The sequence below is a fragment of the Mustela putorius genome, unplaced genomic scaffold (assembly GCF_011764305.1).
Source record: "Mustela putorius furo isolate JIRA1106 unplaced genomic scaffold, ASM1176430v1.1 tig00000145_pilon_pilon_pilon, whole genome shotgun sequence".
NCBI lineage: Eukaryota > Metazoa > Chordata > Mammalia > Carnivora > Mustelidae > Mustela > Mustela putorius.
Genome location: NW_025421294.1, coordinates 37,575,910 through 37,598,093, shown reverse-complemented (window position 1 = coordinate 37,598,093; position 22,184 = coordinate 37,575,910). Strand labels below are relative to the sequence as shown.

The 22,184-nt window shown below is 40.5% G+C and overlaps 2 protein-coding genes across 4 annotated transcripts in view; one reads left to right on the top strand and one right to left on the bottom strand.

Annotated features, from left to right (window-relative positions):
• The first annotated feature begins 712 nt into the window (after nt 1-712).
• EFCAB9 (EF-hand calcium binding domain 9) lies at nt 713-6,753 on the top strand. Its single transcript, XM_004737602.3, has 4 exons — nt 713-897; nt 4,158-4,306; nt 5,302-5,478; nt 6,320-6,753. Exons 1-4 carry the CDS (start codon nt 750-752, stop codon nt 6,497-6,499), a joined length of 654 nt encoding a protein of 217 aa, XP_004737659.1. The 5' UTR covers nt 713-749; the 3' UTR covers nt 6,500-6,753.
• Nucleotides 6,754-10,133: 3,380 nt separating this feature from the next.
• The window catches only part of UBTD2 (ubiquitin domain containing 2), a 63,738-nt gene continuing 51,687 nt past the window's right edge, over nt 10,134-22,184 (bottom strand). For all 3 annotated transcript variants that reach the window (XM_045075603.1, XM_045075605.1, XM_045075604.1), the window contains exon 3: nt 10,134-14,081. In XM_045075603.1, coding sequence (XP_044931538.1) covers nt 13,684-14,081 — 398 coding nt within the window. In that variant the 3' untranslated portion in view covers nt 10,134-13,683. The remainder of the gene's footprint in view (nt 14,082-22,184) is intronic.

Below are 22,184 nucleotides of genomic sequence, written 5' to 3'. Positions count from 1 at the left end.
GGAACCTGAAGATATTAAGAAACAGTCTAAATGTAACACTTCGATCTGTTTGGTTTCCTGACTTAATTTACTAACAATTTAAAGAAATAATCAAGGAAATGTGAATGCTGAGTGAATATTTAGTGACATTAAGGCACGATGTTGAGTTTTAGGTATAGTAGTGATAGGTGATTATGTCAAAAGGCTGTTTTAGTAATTTTTCATATGTTTTTCCATTTTTCTTATTTTCTAACTATAAATACTCCTCTGACGAGCACTTTGGCCACATAGCACAGGTTTCTATGCGCAAGGAGAGCATGTTCTCACATTTATTTCTAAGTGGTCTGTGATTTCAGTTTAGAACTGGTTATATTTTAATAGCAGGGGAATAATGAAGTTAACAAGAGATTTAGCAAATCCTGATGGAGCACAAGGTGGCTCAGTCGGTTAAGCGTCTGACTCTTGATTTAGGTTCAGCCCCATATTGGGCCCTGTCCTCAGCAGGGAAATCTGCTTAAGACTCTCTCTCTCTCCCTCTGCCCCACCCCTGCTCATGCATGCTCCCTCTCTCCCAATAAATCTTAAAAGAAAAAAAAAAGATAATAAATCCTGACAGCAAGTACAGAGGACTGGGAGGAAGCAATTTCAGTTTCTGCTTCCATAACATTACATCATAGGGAGGCCTTGGCTCCCAGAACCTCTCTGTGTCCAACATTCTAGTTCCAAGGCAGAATACTCTTCTGTTCCAGGTGGCCAGAACCTTCAGCCTAATGAAGACCACGATGAGACTGAAGCAAGGATCGTTTCTGTGGTACCTCTATCTGGACAAGCTGTACTGCCTGTTATCCGTGAGGAACGTGAAGGCCTTGCTGGAGTATTTTCATCTTCTTGACGTCCACCGCAACAACACCTTGAATGGTCAGTGTGTCAGCAGGGCTTCCTCTGAGTTGTTACCTGGCTTTTAACTAATGTGCAGGAAAACTCACAGGACCAGAATATATAATATATATTTTATCTTCTAAATGAAGCAAGAGAAATCACTTACCAAGACTAGAGACCAGGGGCAGTTGAGTGAGGAGGAGAAGGCCGCAGTCTCTGGTGGGGACACTTGCTCCCCCTTGGTGATTTGGAGAGCGTGTCACCTTCCTATTTAAGGGTCATTTTCCTCATCCATAAATGAGGCTTCTAATAATAGAGCACACCTCATGATTGGAAAAAAAAATGAAATCAGATAATGTGTGGAAAATGGCTAGCACAGTGTCTACCACATGATAAGAACTTACTGTTAGTTATTATTTTAATTATTCCTGGGGGATCCCCATTCAGTCATTACCCTGAAGAGCCCCAAAAAGATTTCTCATCTATCAAGTGGGAGGTTTGAATCAATAATCTGTAGGATCCCTTCTAATTTTTGGTTATTTGTGACCAAAAAGTGTTGATGATTTTGACCCTACCTTTGAATGCACAAACCAATGGAGGACCAATTAAAATCCTTTGTGCTTTTTTGGTTTTATTTTGTTTTAAAGGGCTGGATATAAATCAAGTATCCTATCCATTTATTGTGATCTGAAGGAAATAAATGTCTTTTATGAATAAGGTATTTCGTCCATAAAGATTTTTTTTTAAAGATTTATTTATTTGAGAGAGAGAAAGAAGTCAAGAAGGAGCAGGGGAGAGGCAGAGGGAGAGGGAGAGAGAGACTCTCAAGCCAACTCCCTGCTGAGCATAGAACCGGACACAGGGTTTGATCACAAGACTCTGTGATCTGGAGTCAAAACCAAGAGTTGGACACTCAATCGATTGCACCACCAGGTGCCCCTTCCATAAAGATTTTTTTTTTTTAAGATTTTATTTATTTGACAGATAGAGATCACAAGTAGGCAGAGGCAGGCAGAGAGAGAAGGGGAAGCAGTCTCCTATGGAGCAGAAAGCCTGATTTGGGGCTTGATCCTAGGGCCCTGAGATCATGACCTGAACTGAAGGCAGAGGCTTTAACCCACTGAGTCACCCAGGCGCCCCTTCATAAAGATTTGTTAAGAGCTTATGCAGTCTTCACAAAATGATGAAAAGACGCCTTCGTTTTCTCACAGTTTCATGCCTCAGTTTTTCTCTTTACATATCGATTCACACACAATGTCACCAAATCTTTGCAATAGCCCGGACCTAGATAAGGCAACTGTAAGGCACCCGGGTGTAAACAGAAAAGCTGGGACAAACCCAGGGCTTCCTGACTCCAAAGCTTACACTCCTAGTCTCACCAGAATGTTTGCCGAGAAGTCTCGTCTCCCTAGTAACTAAATCACTCTGCGATGATGCAAAGCCCGAGAGGTGACGTCATGCTCCTGTCCTCTGCTCACCAGGGAACTGGATAGTGCTGTGAGAGATTGTAGGCACAGTCTTAAGTTTTGCCTTCAAGGAGGCAGCGACTTAAGGCTTTGGAGATGCATGTGCCAGAGTCTGCTGCTTTAAAAATAGTTTTTGCTAAGTAGCTCCTAAGTCTCACATCGAAACATTTCTCAAGGAGCAACTACACAAAGGTCATATATATAAAGGTGGATATATATAATGTTTTGTTCCCACATGTTCATACCGAGTGGGGCATAAGGAAGGGATATGGAGACCATCAGATGCCCCTCAAATCATGGCATTGTGATGACTGGTTCGCTATCCTCTTAGCTAGATTCAGCTGGGACACCAAACTACATAGATGTTTTTGCTGTTGTTATTTTAAAATAGATTTTATTGGGCGCCTGGGTGGCTCAGTTGGTTGGACGACTGCCTTCAGCTCAGGTCATGATCCTGGAGTCCCGGGATCGAGTCCCACATCGGGCTCCCAGCTCCATGGGGAGTCTGCTTCTCCCTCTGACCTCCTCACTCATGTTCTCTCTCACTGTCTCTCTCTCAAATAAATAAATAAAGTCTTTAAAAAAAATAAAATAGATTTTATTTATTTGAAAGAGTGAGTGGCGGAGAGAGAGAGAGCACAAGCAGGGGAGCGGCAGGAAGAGGGAGAGGCAGCCTCCCCTCTGAGCCAGGAGCTTCATGTGGGGCTTGACCCCAGGACCCCGGGGGCATTACAAAGATGTTTCATGTATTTATTGGAGTCATATTTTACACAGGAGATAGGTTCTGTAACTAGCAGACCAGGGGACATAGCATGTACACAAAGTCATATACTAGCCTATAAATGTGTCCCCATGCTGCTTTCTTCTATCTTTAACTCCCCGAGACAGATGATCAGTGAGTGGAATTTCTGGCAAAAACCTTCCCTGTTTTTTAAGTCACAGTATTTGTTTTCTGTATGATCGAATACATCTGTATTAATTAATCTGCAAAAGACATGGCTTCACTGTGGAAAGAGTATGTCAGGTGGACATCTGAGTCCCAGGTCTGCCACCCCTCCGTGGGGTCCACCAGCCAGCAGCAGCAGCAACATGAGGAGCTTGTGAGAAATGTACACTCAGTCCAGCACCATGTTTCATGAATCAGAGTCTGTATTTTTACAACATTCTCAAGTGAATGGTCTGCTCCTTATAGTTACAGAAGCACTGTAACGGACCTGTTATGACCTGACGCTTACTATAAAAGGGTGTGATACCACTTTCCCTGCAGGGGTGTCAGGGTCCAGTGAAAGGCGGCAGTGAAAGCACCTAGCCCCTGAGGTGTTCAAGATTGCTCCTTTCCCCGATCGCCAAATGCATGCGCTTCACATAGGCATAAGGAATACTGAAAATTTACAGGAGTGATTTTTAAATTTCTCTGTTTTCATGATCTCGAGTGAAAGACCCAGGTGAGACTCAGCTTCTCCAAGGTATCTGAAGTCCCCAGTGAGAACTCAGCTCTGTCCGGTATGAGGAGTATCCTGCACCTTTTTTGGTTATGGACACACCTCTGTGGGCTTGGTCACGCATGTGAGCTGGGCTCAAGAATCAAGCCCAATCCACTGTCTCATCCTCCACAGATCTGGGCACAGGGCCTTGTCCAACTCCTTGTCCAGCTCCAGGGCAAGAAAGGTTTGAGAACTTGAAGGCAGAGTGACGAAGAGAGACAGAATGTGTTATTGAGACTGCTCCGGGTCAGCAAGCTTTGGGCATTGCTGCCATTTATGGGGCTCCCTTTTGTTCGGCATCTGGAACAGTCTCAGAATAATCGGTCTCTTCACCTTCCCGCCTTAACAGATGTGCTGTTCTATCACTTCCTTCACCACGTGACTAGCTGGAACCGGACACAGATCATGATTGTGTTTAACATGCTGGACTGGAACGCTGTGGGCGAGATCGGTTTTGACCAGTTCTACATGTTGGTCTGCATCTTGCTGGCCCAACAGGCAAGTAACAAGTCAGGATCCAGGGCTGAGGCGGCAGAGCTTAGCTGCCGCCACCATCTTGCAAAACGTAGCAGTGAATTAAGATTGCATCAGAGTTGTCTTCCTTTCACTCAAAACAAGAAGGGAAAAAAATGGGGAGAGAACTACTTGTGGTTCCTAAACGGTCTGTCTATAACCTAGAAATCTTCAGGCCACCCAGCCTCACGCGCCCTGCTGCCCATGTTCAGCCCTCCCGCATCCTCTTTCTGTAGACCTCACCCTACCGCTTCCCTCCTTGGCATGCCCTTCCTTGTCCTTCCTAAAGAGCCACCAGGCATCCCAAGTGCCTCACACTCTCAGTGATTGGTTTTCTTGGAGAACTTTCTAAAGGGGATGGATGATGGAGATGAGAAACTTTCTTCTTTGGGTTCCTACCTTTCCTCAGACACACTCACTCCCAATGTGTCTTTATCCATTTCCCTTGTAAAGGAAACTTGTGTTCAGGATCTTATCATCCTTACTGTGATATTTCACAAGTAGATTTTCACCGAATGTAAGGAAATGTGTTGTAGAGACAAGGGTTCATTCTAGCACAGTTGATCACAACAGGGGGCTTAAGTTCCCCAAACTTGAAACATTGACCATAGAAGCCTTTCAACCCTGAGCTTCTAGGATTTTGCCTTTTGTTTTTATCCCCCTAGGAAATGGATGTAAATACAGTCCGAGGTCACTTTCTAAAATTAATTCTTAAAGAAATGTTTAAAAGATTTTATCTATCCATATAACAGAGAGAGAGAGAAAGAAAGCACAAGCAGGGGGAGAGGCAGAGGTAGAGGGAGAAGCAAGAGCCCTGTAGAGCAAGGAGCCTGCTGTAGAACTGGATCCTAGGACCCCAGGATCATGACCTGAGCCGAAGGCAGATGCTTAATCAACTGAGCCATCCAGGTGTCCAAAGCAGCCCAAGTTTGGAAAGTAGCACCAACACTGTTCCTTGTATAATGTATTTCTCTCAACAGAACCACTTGGAAGAGCAATTTATCTTCCGCCATTCCCGGCCTGTCTTTGAGCTGCTTGACCTGGACGGAGCACTGAGAATTGGTGCAGAAAACTTCCACATGTACAACTTTCTCTTCAATATTAAGAAAGAGGACCTCAGAGAGCTCTACCATGACTTTGACATCACAGGTGACCGTGTAAGTGTGATCTGGCAGGCTCTCTGCCAAAGGCAGAGATAATGTCCTATTCCCTACTATAGACATGGGTAGGGAAAACCTGCTGAAGTGTGTCATGGCACTGGGATCAGAAAAAAACTGAAGAGATTTATACGCCTTTGAAGAGAGAGGACTAAGTGTTTTATCATAGAGATGGATGCATAATTACAGAAACTTAGTGAAGAAAATTTTGTTTAGAAGTTTAGAGAAGGAAATACATAGGGCAGGAGTTGATGTTGGGGGAAGGGTTTATAGATTTAAGTAAGTAGAAAGGAAAGTACAGATGGGAACATACATGAGCAAAATCCTAAGAGAGAACAACTCTGGTGAAGACCCTGAATTCTACCTATTTAAAGAGGAAGTCTGTGGGGCACCTGGCTGGCTCAGATGGTAGAACACAGGACTCTTAATCTCAGGGTTATGAGTTCAAGCCTCACACTAGGTACAGAGCCTACTTAAAACAATTTTTTTTAATTAAAAAAAAAAAAAAAGGAAGTCTATGCTGGGAAAGCAAGTGGGAGCTAAGGTTGAAAAAGATGGATCACACTAGGTAGACCTTCAGGTGTCAGCCTGAAGCATCTAGACCAGTCTAGAAGTAAGAAAGCAGCAGAAGTAAGAAAGTGATCCTCGGTCACTTTAGAGTCCACAAAGACTCTCTGTTCCCGGCTCCTAGACTACAATCAGACTATAATTATGCCCTAATTACTAAGCCTCTTCAAGTTTCCAAGTTTTTAAATGGGAAATGATTACAATCCTGCTGTCATCTTAAACAAAGTATCAAATCCTTCCTGAAATAATTTTTCTTTCTTTCCCCCAACAAAAGCGTCTTAATTACAAGGAATTTAAGCTGTTTACTATCTTCACCATGGACAAATACCAGGAGAGGCAGAAAGCAGAGAAAAAGAAAGGGAAAAAGGATCTGCTCAAAAAGAAAAGGCTTCATCACGTTAATGGGACCCTCAAACAGTTTTTTGGAACAAGTGTATCTGAAAATAGACTATAAGTAATCACAACTATTAACATATCTAAAAATAAATTTAGAAACTAAGTGGATATTTTTACATTGGCTTTTACACATGAAAGTTTCAAATAAGTGCTCTTTGATCAGCAGGTTCTTAACTTGAACTTATTGACCTCATGATAAATACAATGTGAAGTAACCACTTTCTCTGTGGATGTGTCTCAATTCTGCTGCTGCTTTTCAGATCAACACTATTCATAAGTATATCCAAAGAATTACAAACATTGTCTGGAGCAAAACTGCTGAAAGACAGTGATGCCTTCCCACTTTTTTTTTTTTTTTTAAAGTATTTCATTTATTTGACACAGAGAGAGAGATATCACAAGTAGGCAGAGAAGCAGGCAGAGAGAAGGTGGGGGGGGGAGCAGGCTCCCTGCTGAGCAGAGAGCCCCATGTGGGGCTCGATCCCAGGACCCTGAGTTCATGACCTGAGCCAAAGGCAGAGGCTTAACCCACTGAGCCACCCAGGCACCCTGCCTTCCCACTCTTTGTCCCTAGTGATCTAATAAGCTCAGAATCCTGTCTGTTCTCTCAATCATTAAGCTAAAATCACCTGGATGCGAGACACTGGAAATTGGCAAATGGTGAAGCGCCCCTACCTATAAGGGAAACAGACCTTTAGGGATATGGGAGCTGTGTTCTATCTAGGACCTGAATTACAAAGTTAGGTGCTCAAGCAACTGTACAAATCTATTAGGGTAGAATGATTATTACACATCCTTGCATAATTTTAATTTTGTGTAATTAATGCCTTGAATAATTTACAAATGTTTTCAGCCTGGGGCTTGTGAATCCTCCCTCCCTGATCGTACTGTGATAGTAATGGTGGTTAACTACCCATAGTAAGTGCTTGCTACGGGTTAGGCAGGTGCTTTAAGTACATCAAGTTATTTATACTTATAACCCTGCGAGTCAGGTGTTACCCAGAATTTACAGGTGAAGAAATTTTGGCGAAGAGAAATTAAGAACCTTTCCCAAAACACATGGTGTACCAGTGGTAGAACCGTGATTCAAATTCAAGGTCAAATTCAATGCCTATGCTCCAAGCAAGTGATCTGAGTAATTCACTTCCACTTTAGCAAATTCTCTTTAAGTTTGAAGACAGCATTTTCCTGGCTCAGAAATCCTTTCTGCATGATGCTAAATATCACATCTCTTCCTACCATAAACTTCTGAGGAACAAGTTTGGCAACTAAAGAGGTACAGCTCATTTACTATAAACCAAGAATTTCTTAAGGATCAGTTATGCAACATGACTGACCATAAGGCATTCAGAGCTCAAGAGTTACCTAATCACCCACAAAAATCACTGTCAATGCGCAACAGAAAAGAATACTGCTTATCTAAGATTGTCGCTCATAAGTCAAACTTGTTAAGAACAGAAATCATGTTCATTACTGTGAACACTCTGTATTTAAGATACAAAGCACTCAGAACCGTGCTCTTCTCTTCCTCTGATGTGGTGGAAAGTGCACTTGTTCTCTGAGAAGAATATCCTCTGACAAACAAGTGTGGATGCTACTATGCCTACACAGAGTACTGAACTGAGAGACTAGTACTACCTGGCTGGAAAATGACATTTGGAAACCCATCATCCTTTCAAAGGGCCTTGCCATTAAGCTTAACTTGGGATATGTTTCTGCCTCTTTTCTGGAATCCTAGATGGCTTTTGCTGGCATACAGCCTAAGATCTACACATAGTTGTGGGAGGAGAAACTATACCAAGGTCTTAGAAAGGCTTCTCTTTCTCATTTTCCTAGGGCAAGACTCCTGAGATACACAAAAAGGAACCATGGCATATGTTTTTTTACAGACACAGTCTCTAAAGCAAGAAGATACTGTTCCTCTTATTGCTTCAGAATGGGGCCATGGGGGCAAAGGGAAAGTACAAGATAATAAGTATCACAGGTTATAATTCTGACTGACTACATTTTAAATTAATATTTAAAATAATTTATTCGGGGCGCCTGGGTGGCTCAGTGGGTTAAGCCTCTACCTTCGGCTCAGGTCATGATCCCAGGGGCCTGGGATCGGGTCCTGCATGGGGATCTCTGCTCAGCAGGGAGCCTGCTTCTCCTCATCTCTCTCTCTGTCTGTCTCTCTGCCTATTTGTGATCTCTCTGTCAAATAAATAAATAAAATCTTTAAAAATAAAATAAAATAAAATAATTTATTCATTTATTTCAACCTAATTTAAAATGAACATCAAATGACCAGTTTCAGGATTGAGTTTCCCCTCCTCCCTGGAAATCATCAGAGTGATTATAAAAGGTATCAGGGTGCAACTCTCAGATTTTAAAAGATCCTTTTAAGCACATTTTCAGGGGTGCCTGACTGGCTCAATCAGTTGAGCATCCAACTTTGGCTGGGGTCATGAGCTCCAGGTCCTGGGATTGAGCTCCTGTCCCGCACTCAGCGGGTAGTCTGCTTGAGGATTCTTTCTCCCTCCCTCTACCCTTAGGTGCCACCACCCCCCACTCTCTCTCTAAAATAAATGGATAGATTTAAGGGAGGGGGGGAGGAACATTTTTGTAAACTGTGCAGTTCTAGAATAGACTCAGGAAACTGAGCGTTTAGTTCGGATGGGCCCAAACTGAAACTCTATAAAAACTAAAATTCAATAGCATGGATAAAGTGACATTCTTTGGGGACTAGACGTACAACAAAAAAACCAATCTGTTAGTGTCTACTTCAGGACTCTTTTCCTCAATTACATTATAAAATTTAAAGTTTAAAAAAATGTGCTTGTAGGTATGTGTATAGATGTTTCAATTAAGTTTCATTATTTCAACAGTGAGTTAATCCACTGTGCTCTCAAGGTAGAGCTCAGTTAGACCAAGTACATTTAGGTGTTCTTTGGAAGGTGGTAACGCTCTATAGCATTACTATGTCATAGTTACATCAGAATGCCTTAGTCAGCAAGGAACGCCCTTGTTCAGGGGCCAAAGCAAGGGCAGAGGAGCTGCACTTGCAGAGGGGGTGACCAGCAGGCTGGGCTGAAGAAAGCACTAGAGTTTCAGGCCTGCACCACAGGACTGGTCACTCCACAGTCTCTATCAGCTATAAAAAGGGAAGAATTTTTGAGGAAGCTAAGCAACGTGAAATCATTTCTTTTCCACTAGTCCTTAGCTCTTATGTATTATCATCACTTGCCTCATGCCAAAGACCAAGACTAGAAACGGCCAAATCAACTCTGCTGACACCTGGCAAAATGGGCAGTTGCCCACATGAAAAGCCCCCACAGAGACAGAGAACAGAAATCGCAGGAGACCAGTTACTGCAAGGGAGGTTATCGGCCACACTCCTCTTTTTTCTTTTCTTTAGCCTAAATACTAAATCACAATAGCATTTGAGAATTTGAGATGGACACAGGTATATTTGGTAATTTGTTCAATTAATAAGAAAGACCATTAAAAAAGTATAGTCTTAAAAGCCATCATAAAATAGTGATTTTTCCTCCATCAATGGGAAAAAGACCCATGAAAATTAATTCAATAAGCAGTATCAGGAAAAGTGGGATTAGCTATGTACAAAAACAAAGGAACAAATTAATAAATCTGGGCTGCTATTCTATTCCTTGCACCAAAATAACTCCAGACAATGAAACCATGAAAGAAATATTTAAAAAAATGAGAAAAAATTTTTATAATCTGACTGGGTAAAACCTTCTGAAGAAAACCCTGAAGCCATAAAATACAAATCTGATCAATCCAACCAAGCAAAACTTAAAATTTGCACATGGTGTAAATTATACAAAGGCAAAAACAAATAGTAACACATGATAGAAAATGACTAATTTCCTTAATAAAGAGAGTTCACAAATCAAGAGGAGAAAAGCCAAAGTACACCAGAAATATGAGCAAACACAAACAATTTGCAGAAAAAAAAAAGGCCTATAACATACATTAAAATGTTAAACTACAAAGAAAATACATGAAGACCACAGGATACAGATTTTCACTTAAATTGTCAAAGAACAAAATGTTGGTTAGGATATATAAGAAAATAAGAGCAATTATATTGCTATTGTATCAAATTGGTAAAATCTGGAGGGTAATTGTGCATAACTCTTTGACCTAGCAATTCTCTCTTCAGGAGTGCATTCTATAGATGCACATAGACATAATGATGTAGCTATAGAAAAGGACACTTCTCAGCACCATGGTTTACAGTAGCAAAATTGCAAGTAGCCAAATTGACCGAAGTGAAGTCCAAACAACACAAGACTGGTGCAACCATAAGAAAAGGCAGACCCAAGATTCATCATTTTAAAGAGAAATCAAGGTGAATGGTGTATGTATTTATGAAAAAAACAGGGTAGCCTGGGTGAATACACTCAATGTACATCAGAACAATGGTTTTCACTGTGTGATTCTGCAGACCAGCTGCAGCAGCACTTGGGACCTCTCAGGAATCCAAATTACTGGGGCCCACTCAGACCTACTAATGTGGAACCCTTGGGAGAAAAGTCTAGCAATCTGTGCTTTCAGATGCCTTCTAGGTAATTCTGATGCATTCTCAAGTTGAGGAACTGCTGGGCTGGAGTATCTTTCAAGATACCCAGAACACTGGTAACAGTTGTTATATCTGGTGATTGGAGAGAGACTTTTCACTTTGGTATTTTTGGATTTGCCCACATACATATGTATTACCTATTTTAAATAAAAAATTATCAAAACCTGCCACTTTGATCCAAAATGGATAAGAAATGAGCTCAGTGTTTCTAGAAAACTGAGTTATGAGTTCTGATTTATGGCATGGGCCTTAAGAGATAAAAACAATAGTCTACTTTAGACCAAGATTTCAATGTGGAGGATAAATCATATCTATAAATAACCATGTGTGGTTTGGCACAGTGGAGCCTAAGTCTGATGAAAATGAACTTGTTATTTATTGAAGTAAGTTCTTAAAAAGAAGAAAAACCTTTTTAGAGGTTTTATTAGAATGAGGCAGTTTACTCTTATATAGAGAGTAACAATTAAAAACCCAGAATAAAGGCCAAGACAAAGAGAAAAATTGAACATTTTTTTTTTAAAAAAGCACAAAAACCCTACATACTAAAATTGTACACATCAAGTATTGGTCCAATCTTATATCAATCTATTTACATTAAACAGCACCATGGTTTTCTCACCCAGGTTAGTTAAACATGCCCAGAAAATCGTTATGCAAAGTATATGTACCTTTAAAACAAAATTCTTAGAGAGCTCTACACAAACAAAAAAAACCTTCTTAGCTACCATAGATTATTGATGATATCACCCAATTCAACTTAGGAAAAATAGGTTTGAACACTTTTCCAGTTGTCAAACTTTGAGAACTGTTGCTATTCCATGTAGCACACAAGTAACAAACTCTTTGAAGACAGGGGCATTATGTTCAAACACCCTCAAAGCCCCACCTTCAAATATAAAAATACTCCTTTGGAATTACCGTTGCTGTCGTCTCTTGTATTCAGATTCAATTATCAACAACTCTAAATTGAATATAGCCACAATCTTCTTTAAAATGATTGCATAAAGAAAAGGAAGTAGTTAAAGCTCTCAGAAACAAGGTAGGTTATAATTATAGATATTATATCTAATCAGGCTACAGTAAATTTAATACCATTTTAAACTTTACATTTAAACTAATTAGCAGTTTCATTTTGCCATTAAAATTAATAGTGCTTCACATCCAAATAGGTGTGGAGGTCTGATTATTTCCAACTGAGAGCTGTGTACGTACCTTCTTGCCTCTACTTTGCCATATCACAGTCTCGGGGCTACAGTGATTATGTGACAGTCCCCCTCTTCTTTCTGGAACTAACTTTTCAAAGGCCCCAAATTAAATATAACCCTTGGCAGCTTTTTTCCAATATAGTGCGAGAGAATCAGGTGCTCTCACCAGATTTAGCAGTCCTCTCATCTAATCTGCAGATGGCTCTTCATTTGACTTTTTGCTAGGAAAGATGAGAGGGGAAAACTGTCATCTACCACAAGTAGAGGTAACAGTGAACTGGAAAGTTAATGTATAAAGCAATGTTTCGTCATTTGGTGTCATTGCTGATGTTTAAGTGATGTCCATACACGTACCAGTAAATTAGGAGTTGGTATTTTCTCTAAAAGACTGAAAATAGGCACAGTTCTCCCAGGCACAGATACAACTTGTTTTCCTTAAAACCTTCCTGCAAACTGGGAGGAAGAGAAAATTGACTGTGTTATCTTATAGTGCGAACATCGGTCCTTGATTCCTTGCATTCCCTGGCCCAGTGCATTTGGGGGCATGCGCTGAAAAGTCCCAAGCAGAGTAGGTAGATCGATGAAGGTATAATATAGTAGTGACCCTCTAAGCCTGGATATAAAAACAGCTTTGTTATACAGACATTTCAAAATATCTATGCAGCAAAGGGACAAAAGAATTTTCAACTGAGTATCAGCTGAAAATCAGAGATCTGACTGCACTGACTAAATTATTGCCTAGTGTTCCAGAAGGGTACCTGCCACCAATGTGCTGGAAGGCACCAAAATTTAGTGTGAATGTAAATAAGGAGCTCAAGATACAGGGATGGGGAAAGCAATACTGAAACACAATTAGCCAGTCTCTACTCCTTTATGGCTAAATATTAATTGAGCAAAGAATTCAGACCAGATAGAAGTGAACCTCAAATACTGCTCTTTTCAGTTTCTATTTTAAAAAGCTCATTTTATAACTGTTATTGATGTTTTTTTTGGGGAAAAAAAATACACACATATATATATATATATATATACACATACACACACATTTATATATATATATATATATATATGTATTTTAATCTGTATTCACAAGGTGCTTGGTGCTGTTCTTCATGGACATAACATTCTATTTACAGTCCAAATCATTTAAATATAGTCATTACATTATTGGGTGTTTTAAAATAAATGGTTATCTATTTTTTAACTGCCTTCTTTCAAATTAGAAACTAATTACATGAGTCTCAAAGGCTGGCTCTTTGTGTTTTATTAATAATTTTTGTTGGTCTCCATCACAGATGGAAGTTTTCACTGGTAATTCCTCAGAACTAAATCCATTCATACGGAATTCAGAGCAGTGAAAATAAATTTCACGCCATAGAGTAGGAAATGACAACGACAACAATAAAAAGGAACGGGCGGGATCTTGGGACCAGCCAATAGGACCAATCAGTTCTCAACTGGTGTGGGGTTTTGCAAAGGCTGGCTCATTATAACTTGCACAACATAGTCCTTTGGGATCTTCAGCTCTTCCAACTTCATTTTGTCGGTAAGAGGTCTGCCAGAAAAGAACCATCGCTGGCTACTCGGTTCCACACCTTCTGCTGCATGTAGCCTCCTCTTCATGTGGTATACAGTGTCTGTGCTGCGGACCACAAGTTTGAGGTCTTTGCCTGTGGAAAGGCGCAAACGGAGCTGACATTCATATCCAGAATTAGGCGGTGGCTCAGGAATATCCAGAGTCTCTATGTCGCTCTTTTCCTCTATCATGTTGATTGGTGGTGCCAGGCAGTAGACTGGAAGCTGATATCGGTTGCCCAGTTCATCATAGCACTCTGTGAGTGCACCTTCAGAAACAGAAGATACAAACAGAGTTTCATCGAAATGAATACATTTTTATTTACACTTTGTAAAATGCTCAAACCCCTTGCCAGCTTGCCACTGTAGAGAAAAAAATATTAAGGCCAATCATTGCCAGCTGCTTAGCAATGATCATTGTCAAGGCCCACAACCAATTATTTGAGGGTTTATCTAATTTTACCTTAGCCGGGACACCAGCTCCTTTCCCTCACCTTTTCCAAGTCATTTCATATGACATTCACACTTTCATTAAATGATAAAGAAAAAGAAAGCACAAAAGAATTCAAATTTACTAATATTATTAATGCTGGCACAAATTAAGGGATATTCAAATTGCACTGGGATATCTTTTTAAAGAAATGAGTCAGTAACTTTAACAACCACAAAAAACAGATCCCTAGCTCAATTCACCACAACACAGTGTTCCAGAGCAGTTTCCTTAGTGCCTCGACTTCCTACACACTTGGCCAAAAGTCCTTCGTCCAAAGGGACCACAAACTGGAGATGACAAGCCTACCAGCTGCTCTGGCTCCTGGCTCATAGATGAATCTCATTAGCATAATCACCACAGAAATGATTGAGGGGTTGTATTTAACCTCATTTAGTCAATCTGTTACAGAGAAGCCATGGGTTAAAAAGGAAGAATAAAAGGGGTATGAAGTTTATAACCAGATAGCTCAGGGAAAAGAAGCATTCATGGCTTAAAAGAAGGTATTAATGGCTGTTGAGTTTTTTGTTGTTGTTTTTTTTTTTTTATAAAGCATAAACTGCATTATAATCCCCAGGACTTTCCTTAGGAAGCTTGAAAGCACACTTAATGAATGCTTTTTTTTTTTTTTTTTTTAATTTTATTTATTTGACAGAGAGAGATCACAAGTAGGCAGAGAGGCAGGCAGAGAGAGAGAGAGGAGGAAACAGGCTCCCTGCTGAGCAGAGAGCCCCATGCGGGACTTGATTCCAGGACCCTGATATCATGACCTGAGCCGAAGGCAGCGGCTTAACCCACTGTGCCACCAAGGCGCCCTAATGAATGCTTTCTTACAAGGTTGTTCATATCACATCCTTTGCTCAACCTGGAATGTTAATGTCAGCTGACTGATAAAAAACAAAAACATCGGGGCGCTTGGGTGGCTCAGTGGTTTAAAGCCTCTGCCTTCAGCTCAGGTCATGATCCCAGGGTCCAGGGATTGAGCCCCGCATCAGGCTCTCTGCTCAGCAGGGAGCCTGCTTTCCCTTCCTCTCTCTCTCTGCCTGCCACTCTCCCTGCTTGTGATCTCTGTCTGTCAAATAAATACATAAAATCTTAAAAAAAAAAAAAATCTACCATATTCAAAACACTCATATATAATGAGTATATAGGGTTGGGACAATGAGAAATATTATCAATGAACCAATGAGTTAACAAGCTGATCTTTGTTGTCATTATCAATAGGCTGAAAATACAAAGCACCCAAAATGAGACTGGAACAGTCACCAGTCCAGCATGGCTTCGATCCGTCTGTCTTCTAAATTACATAAGATGGGTTTGGGTCAGAATTCAGTCACCAAGCATAACACACGACTCTCCCCTTTCCTCTGTGTTTAAAGATACCGTACAGCCTCTGTGCTGTTCACTAATTAATCCAAATGCTAGGACATTGCAGAAACAGATATTCTTTAAGCACAGTTGTGATCACCAGTAGTTCCCTAATTAGCAAGCATCATGCTAAAGTACCAATGCTATTTATAAATAGGGGTATAGTCAGTTGTACTAACTTCACTATTTATATAGCTTAGTCCTGAGACAAAGAAACCTACATTAGTGTCTGACCCCAACTAGTGTCTTCCAGATGGGCTGGCCACCAGGAGAACCAGGAAAGAGAACGTGCAGAGTTCACGAAAGACTATCACCTCCATTAAGAAAACACCTCAGGTAGATATCCCACTGACCCACTGATAGTATGGTCAGCCTGATAAGTACAAGAGCGACATTCTGGCAATGTTCTGCTAGAAAAACTTTCTTTTAGAGAAGCACCATTATCTTTGAAATCTGTAGACCAAGATGAAACTCCGAGCCTTGTTATTAACCAGCTGTGCAACCTTGAGCAATATTCTTTTTAACCTGAAATACCCTTCTTAATTAGCAAAATGAGACAGAAAACCTCTAAAGTGGTTTCCAGGTTTGCATTTTCTTCTTCACCTGCAGTACCACGACACATATAAAATAACAGGACTATAAACAAAAGCAGTCAAACTGCAAGCAGAATGATGTCTGGACTGAAAGACAGCTTACATTTGTAGCCTCTCTAGAAAAACTAGAGATGTCAGAAGCAGCTTTTATGAGTGTGCTACAATATGAGTGTATGTCAATCTTGAAACAAACATACAATCTAATAGGTACTTTGGCTCCTGAAGCAGTCTTTCTAAAAAAAAAATAATTTCAGTCATCATCTGCCAGTTCATTCATTACTTTTTTTTTAAGATAATACCCTTACAAATGTAAGCTGTCTTTCAGTCCAGACATCATTCTGCTTGCAGTTTGACTGCTTTTGTTTATCGTCCTGTTATTTTATATCTGTCATGGTACTGCAGGTGAAGAAGAATATGCAAACCTGGAAACCACTTTAGAGGTTTTCTGTCTCATTTTGCTAATTAAGAAGGGTATTTCAGGTTAAAAAGAAGAGAAGAGATTTTATTTATTTTTTTAAGTATACTCTACCCACCAACATGGGGCTCATATTCAAGATCCTGAGATCAGGGCGCCTGGGTGGCTCAGTGGGTTAAGCCGCTGCCTTCGGCTCAGGTCATGATCTCAGGGTCCTGGGATCGAGGCCCGCATCGGGCTCTCTGCTCACCAGGGAGCCTGCTTCCCTCTCTCTCTCTCTGCCTGCCTCTCCATCTACTTGTGATTTCTCTCTGTCAAATAAATAAATAAAATCTTTAAAAAAAAAAAAAAAAAAAAAAGATCCTGAGATCAGTCAGCCAGGCCTCCCTGGAAAGCAGTCTTTTCCCTTCTGTCCTTCAGCCCAGCAAGTTAGAAATTCAGTTTTCAGATCTCAAATGGGTGAGGATAAAAATTCCATGAAAGAGGTGCCAGTAGATGGCATATCTTCTTACTCCAGCTCACGAAGTGCTCATGCCTATGATGCTGGAAATCAGCTACCCAGACTTCGTATTGCTTGGCCCTCATACTTTAATATTTTGAGAAAACGTAACTTGCATTTTATTTAACATGGAGTTTTCTGGCTTATTTACTCTTTTCCTCACTTCTGTCAAATTATAATCTGAGTTCTAAACATGCTCTGAATAACTAAATAGAGGAAAAGTCCAGACCATGATGTCAGATAGGATTTAGTTACATTTTTAAGCTATACTTTTCTGGGTTACTCTCTCCCCAAATTAAATATCTGGGATCAATTTATCAATAAAAACAAACTTTGTTTACAATATAGCCCACAGTTGACTATTGTCCCAGAATTACCTACTCAGAGCAGAATGACTCCTCTGTTGGCCCAGACCCTTTTGAACAATATACTCCCAATTCTCCACCATCTACTAGCCCTGTATCTCTTTAGTAAAGACAAAACTGCCCTGCTAATAATGACCTCTAAACACATAACCTCTGTGGGACTTCATGAGGACCACTCCACATATTCCACAGAGTTGCTGCAGGAACATTTACTAAACACCTTGAAGAGTATAAGCCACACCACTAGCTCTGGGGAGGAAAGGTTACAAGAGAGACATTTTTCTTAATCCCCAGAAACTTCTAACTGAGGTAAGCAGATATGGCATACCCACCAGAGATTTTAAGTACAAATACACTGAAAATCAACCAAATGCTGAGACATCACACAACAGAAGAATGACTAACACTGGTAGAGCAAAAAAGGAGAAATTCTGTGGAAATAGTGTGTTCTGGCCATGACACAGAATAGAAATAAAGGGCATTTCAAGAAATAGCAATAACATGGGAACAAGAATTAATACAAGGTAAATAGGATATAGCAAGAGGTTTTGCTGAGATGAATAGAGAATCGATGATGTGAAACTACTAGATTGACAGCAATAGTGACAACCTGACAGAAGGTTCGGGGGTTTAGATTTCCTACTACAGGTGGCTGATACAGTACATGAGTCATTTACCTAACAAATACTGAATGCCTGTTACATGCCAAGCAATGTTCCAGGTGAACAAGACAAAGCCTGGAGATTATTTTACCATTTGCATAAAGGGAGAATGATTGGAATAAAAAATCAGCCAAAATGATTGCCTGACTACAGCAACAGAAATGGATCTGAGACAATCAGACCTAAATGATAGGTTATATGATGGAAAACAAAAAGGAAAGAAGAATCACCTAAACCGGAAATGAGAGTGACAGAGAATTTAGGGTTAGAAGCTTTTCTGCTTAGTTTTTAACTGCTTCAGGTTCAGTGAGATACTGTATCAACTCAATTATGAGCAGGTAACTGAAAAAGTATATCAGGAAAAGGGTAAAAGCAGCTTGTAGAGTAATAATCTCAAACATACAAGTCTGAACATACAAGCAAACATATAAGAGTGCTTACTAGTTCTGGTTCTGAGCACTTCGAATACACTGACATTTAATCCTCAAAAAAGCCCTTTATGGTCAATCTATTAACACTCATTTTGCACATGAGGAAAGTGAAGCAGAAAGAACTTGTCCAGGGTTACATACAATAAGTGACAGACTGAAATAACTGGGATTCCTGAGGGCTTGGTTCCTGGGTTAGTGATATGGTAAGTGGGAAAAAGGAAATAGACATGGGGGGGAAAGGGCACAGGACAAATATTAGAGGGGTGAAAAGCCAAACATGAATCACAGGGAGTAAGAACCCAATGGTCTAGGGATGCCCGGGTGGCTCATTATGTTAATTTAAGTGTTTGCCTTCAGCTGAGGTCATGGTCCCAGAGTCCTGGGATGGAGCCCTGCATCAGGCTTCCTCGCTTAGCAGGGAGCTTGTTTCTTGCTCTGCCTGCTCTGCCTGCCACGCCCCCTGCTTGTGCGCTCTCTCTCTCTGAGAAATAAATAAAATCTTAAAAAAAGAAAAAAAAGAAGAGTCAGCAGTCTAAATACAGTCCACCAACACATAAGGACCTGGAAGATGAGAAAAAAGAAAATGGCAACTAAGTTTCAGTCCTGTGAGGCCACCAAATATAGTGACAAAATGGACATATTACTGTCACTGTCTCATCTGCCATATTTGAGAGGAATAGGTGAATAACAGGGCATAGTTAGAAGACAGGAGAGTTTTTTCTAAAAGCCTGTGTGTTCAAACACAAGAGGGAAAGAACCACTTTAAAAGTTGATAATGTAGGGGCACCTGGGTGGCTTAGTTGGTTAAATCTCCAACTGCTCATTTTGGCTGAGGGCATGATCTCAGGGTGGTGAGACTGAGTCCCACACAGGGATGCACTAGGTGTGGAGCCTCCTTAAGATTCTTTCTTCCTCTCCCTCTGCACCCTCACCCCCTGCCCTCATGTGCTGTCTTTAAAAATAAAAAAAAAAAGTTGATAATGTAGGCATTTTTCTAGGTTTTTTTCTTTTTCTTTCTTTTTTTAAAAAATGGTTTTTTGTTTTTTTTTTTTAAGATTTATTTATTTGACAGACAGACAGAGATCACAAGTAGGCAGAGAGGGAAGCAGAGAGGAGGAAGCAGGCTCCCTGCTAAGCAGAGATCCCGATGCGGGACTTGATCCCAGGACCCTGAGATCATGACCTAAGCCGAAGGCAGAGGCTTAACCCACTGAGCCACCCAGGCGCCCCTAGGTATTTTCTTTTAAAAAAATTATTTACTTTAGAGAGAGCGCATGCAAACATATGCACAGAGGGGTGAGGTGGGTATGGGGCAGACAGAGAGAATCTCAAGCAGACTCCATCCTCAGCACAGAGTAGACACAGGCTCCATCTCACGACCCCCATATCATGACTTGAGCTGAAATCAAGAGCCTGACGCTTAAACTACTGAGCCACCCAGGAGCCCCTAGAAGGTTTTTATTGACCGCCCCCTGGGCACAGAGGGTGTAGTTCATTTAGTAGTTCTGTACTAGCTCTAAAGAAGCTCTAGTCAGGCTTGTTCACACTTGTCACCAAGCAGCCTCTGTGGAAGACATTCTTGTCTTTTTACCCTTCTCCTCACAAACCTATCACAGTCCTAGCAGAGACAGATGGCTACCAAGATAAACAATTGCCAGGGCATCGCCTCCCCAGGTCAGGAAGCCCTAACATCTCCCCATGATAGTAAGAAATCTGCCAAGACTCCACCTTCTGTTCTCATTCCATACATAATTTGCTGAAGTTTTTATTTACCTTCTATCTAAATGACTGCCTCAGATATTCCCTTTTCCTTGGTCAACTTGGTTTTCTATGGCTATTTTTAATTAGGCATCAAAATATTTCACAAGAAAATTATAAAGATAAAACTACCTTATACACCAAAAAATAAGAATAGCTTTATTAAGTGCCAGGAACTCTTTCTCAATCTTTCAGGTTAAAAAAGGATGTTTTTTAAAGCATTCAAAGGCCTCTCCGCTTATCCCTCTATGCTCACTCCTCTAAGACTGCAGTCAGTCTTAACATTTTTGCCACTTGAGACTTGTATAGCTACATGGACACATTTGTAAAAGTTAAAAATCAACTTTTACATAATGAAAATTTGGAGAAATGAAATGTTATCTTGTGATGATGGTTTCACAGGTATATACATGCCAAAGCTGATCAAACTGTACACTTTAAAAATATGTGCTGTTGGCATATTTCAGTATACCTCAACAGAGTTGAAAAATTTAATATTTAAAATACACTGGCAATCTGATATAGAAAACTGCCCTTCCAAAATTAATTAAGTGGGTGATGTCCTGGAACTGCAAGGCTTTTGTTATACTGGGTGTCTCTTCCAAAGCTTGTGGAAATACTGTCTTTATTGCTGCCTTTTCTTTTTCCTTTTTTTTTTTTTTTTTTTTTGACATCTCTTTCCTAACTGACCCAGAAGGCACAAACTCTGACTTTTTCAACAAATGTGACCTCCTATGGCAAGGAAAGCCTAAGTAAATAATTGAGTTGGACAAAAGCAGTGATATAACAGAAAGACTATAAAAGAACAAAACAGTAGATTAGTCTTATGATTTGGGAAGCCCACTGTCAAGCCTGATGGAGGGACAGAAGACTAGAGAAGCAGTGAATCTGATGCAAGGAGTAGCAGCTTTGGAGTGGATCACACTCAACTTTTAATTTAGACCCTAATTTTGGACATATTCAGTCTGTTTCCTCAAGGACTATAGTATCTACCTCATAAAGTTGTTGCAAGGATTAAACAACAAAACATATGCAAAATTGCCTAATACATATTACAAACCCACTGAAAACAATAAGGTTAGTTCCCTTCTCATGTAAGTTTTTTTTTTTTTTTTTAAGATTTTATTTATTCATTTGACAGAAAGAGAGCACAAGTAGGGGGAGCAGCAGGCAGAGGCAGAGGGAGAAGCAGGCTCTCCTGCCCAGCAAGGAGCCCAATGAGGGGCTCAATCTCAGGACCCCAGGATCACAACCTGAGTCGACGGCAGACCCTCAACCAAGACACCCAGGGGCCCCCTAAGTTTTAAACCTCAGAAGAAGACTTATGGAAGAGAGCTCACCAATACCAATATACAAAGATCAAACTTATAAAATCTGAGTTCACTGCTTTAGGCCTCATGGGATTCTCTATAAACCTGAATCACAGTAATGTCAAAAGGGCCATCACAATTACCTTTCATTAGGATATGAACAGTCTTTCAGGACTAACTAATGACAGTCTCTCTCATGCAAACATTTTGTTGGGAATTATATTAAGCTTATATCTGACAGTCAGGCTTTAAGAGCAGTTTTAGCTCTCATCCTACCAAGGTAGCTTTTAAGACTGTGGTATTCAGAAGCACCAAGTCTACCAGGTCTTTCAGTAAGCACAGGTGAAAGGTGATTTAGTTTGTATTGCTCAAGCCACTATGACGGTTAAACAGTAAATACTTGTGTAGGGGGGTGCCTGGGTGGCTCAGTTGGTTAAGTGTCTGACTTTGGCTCAGGTCTTCACTTGATCTTAGCCAAAAG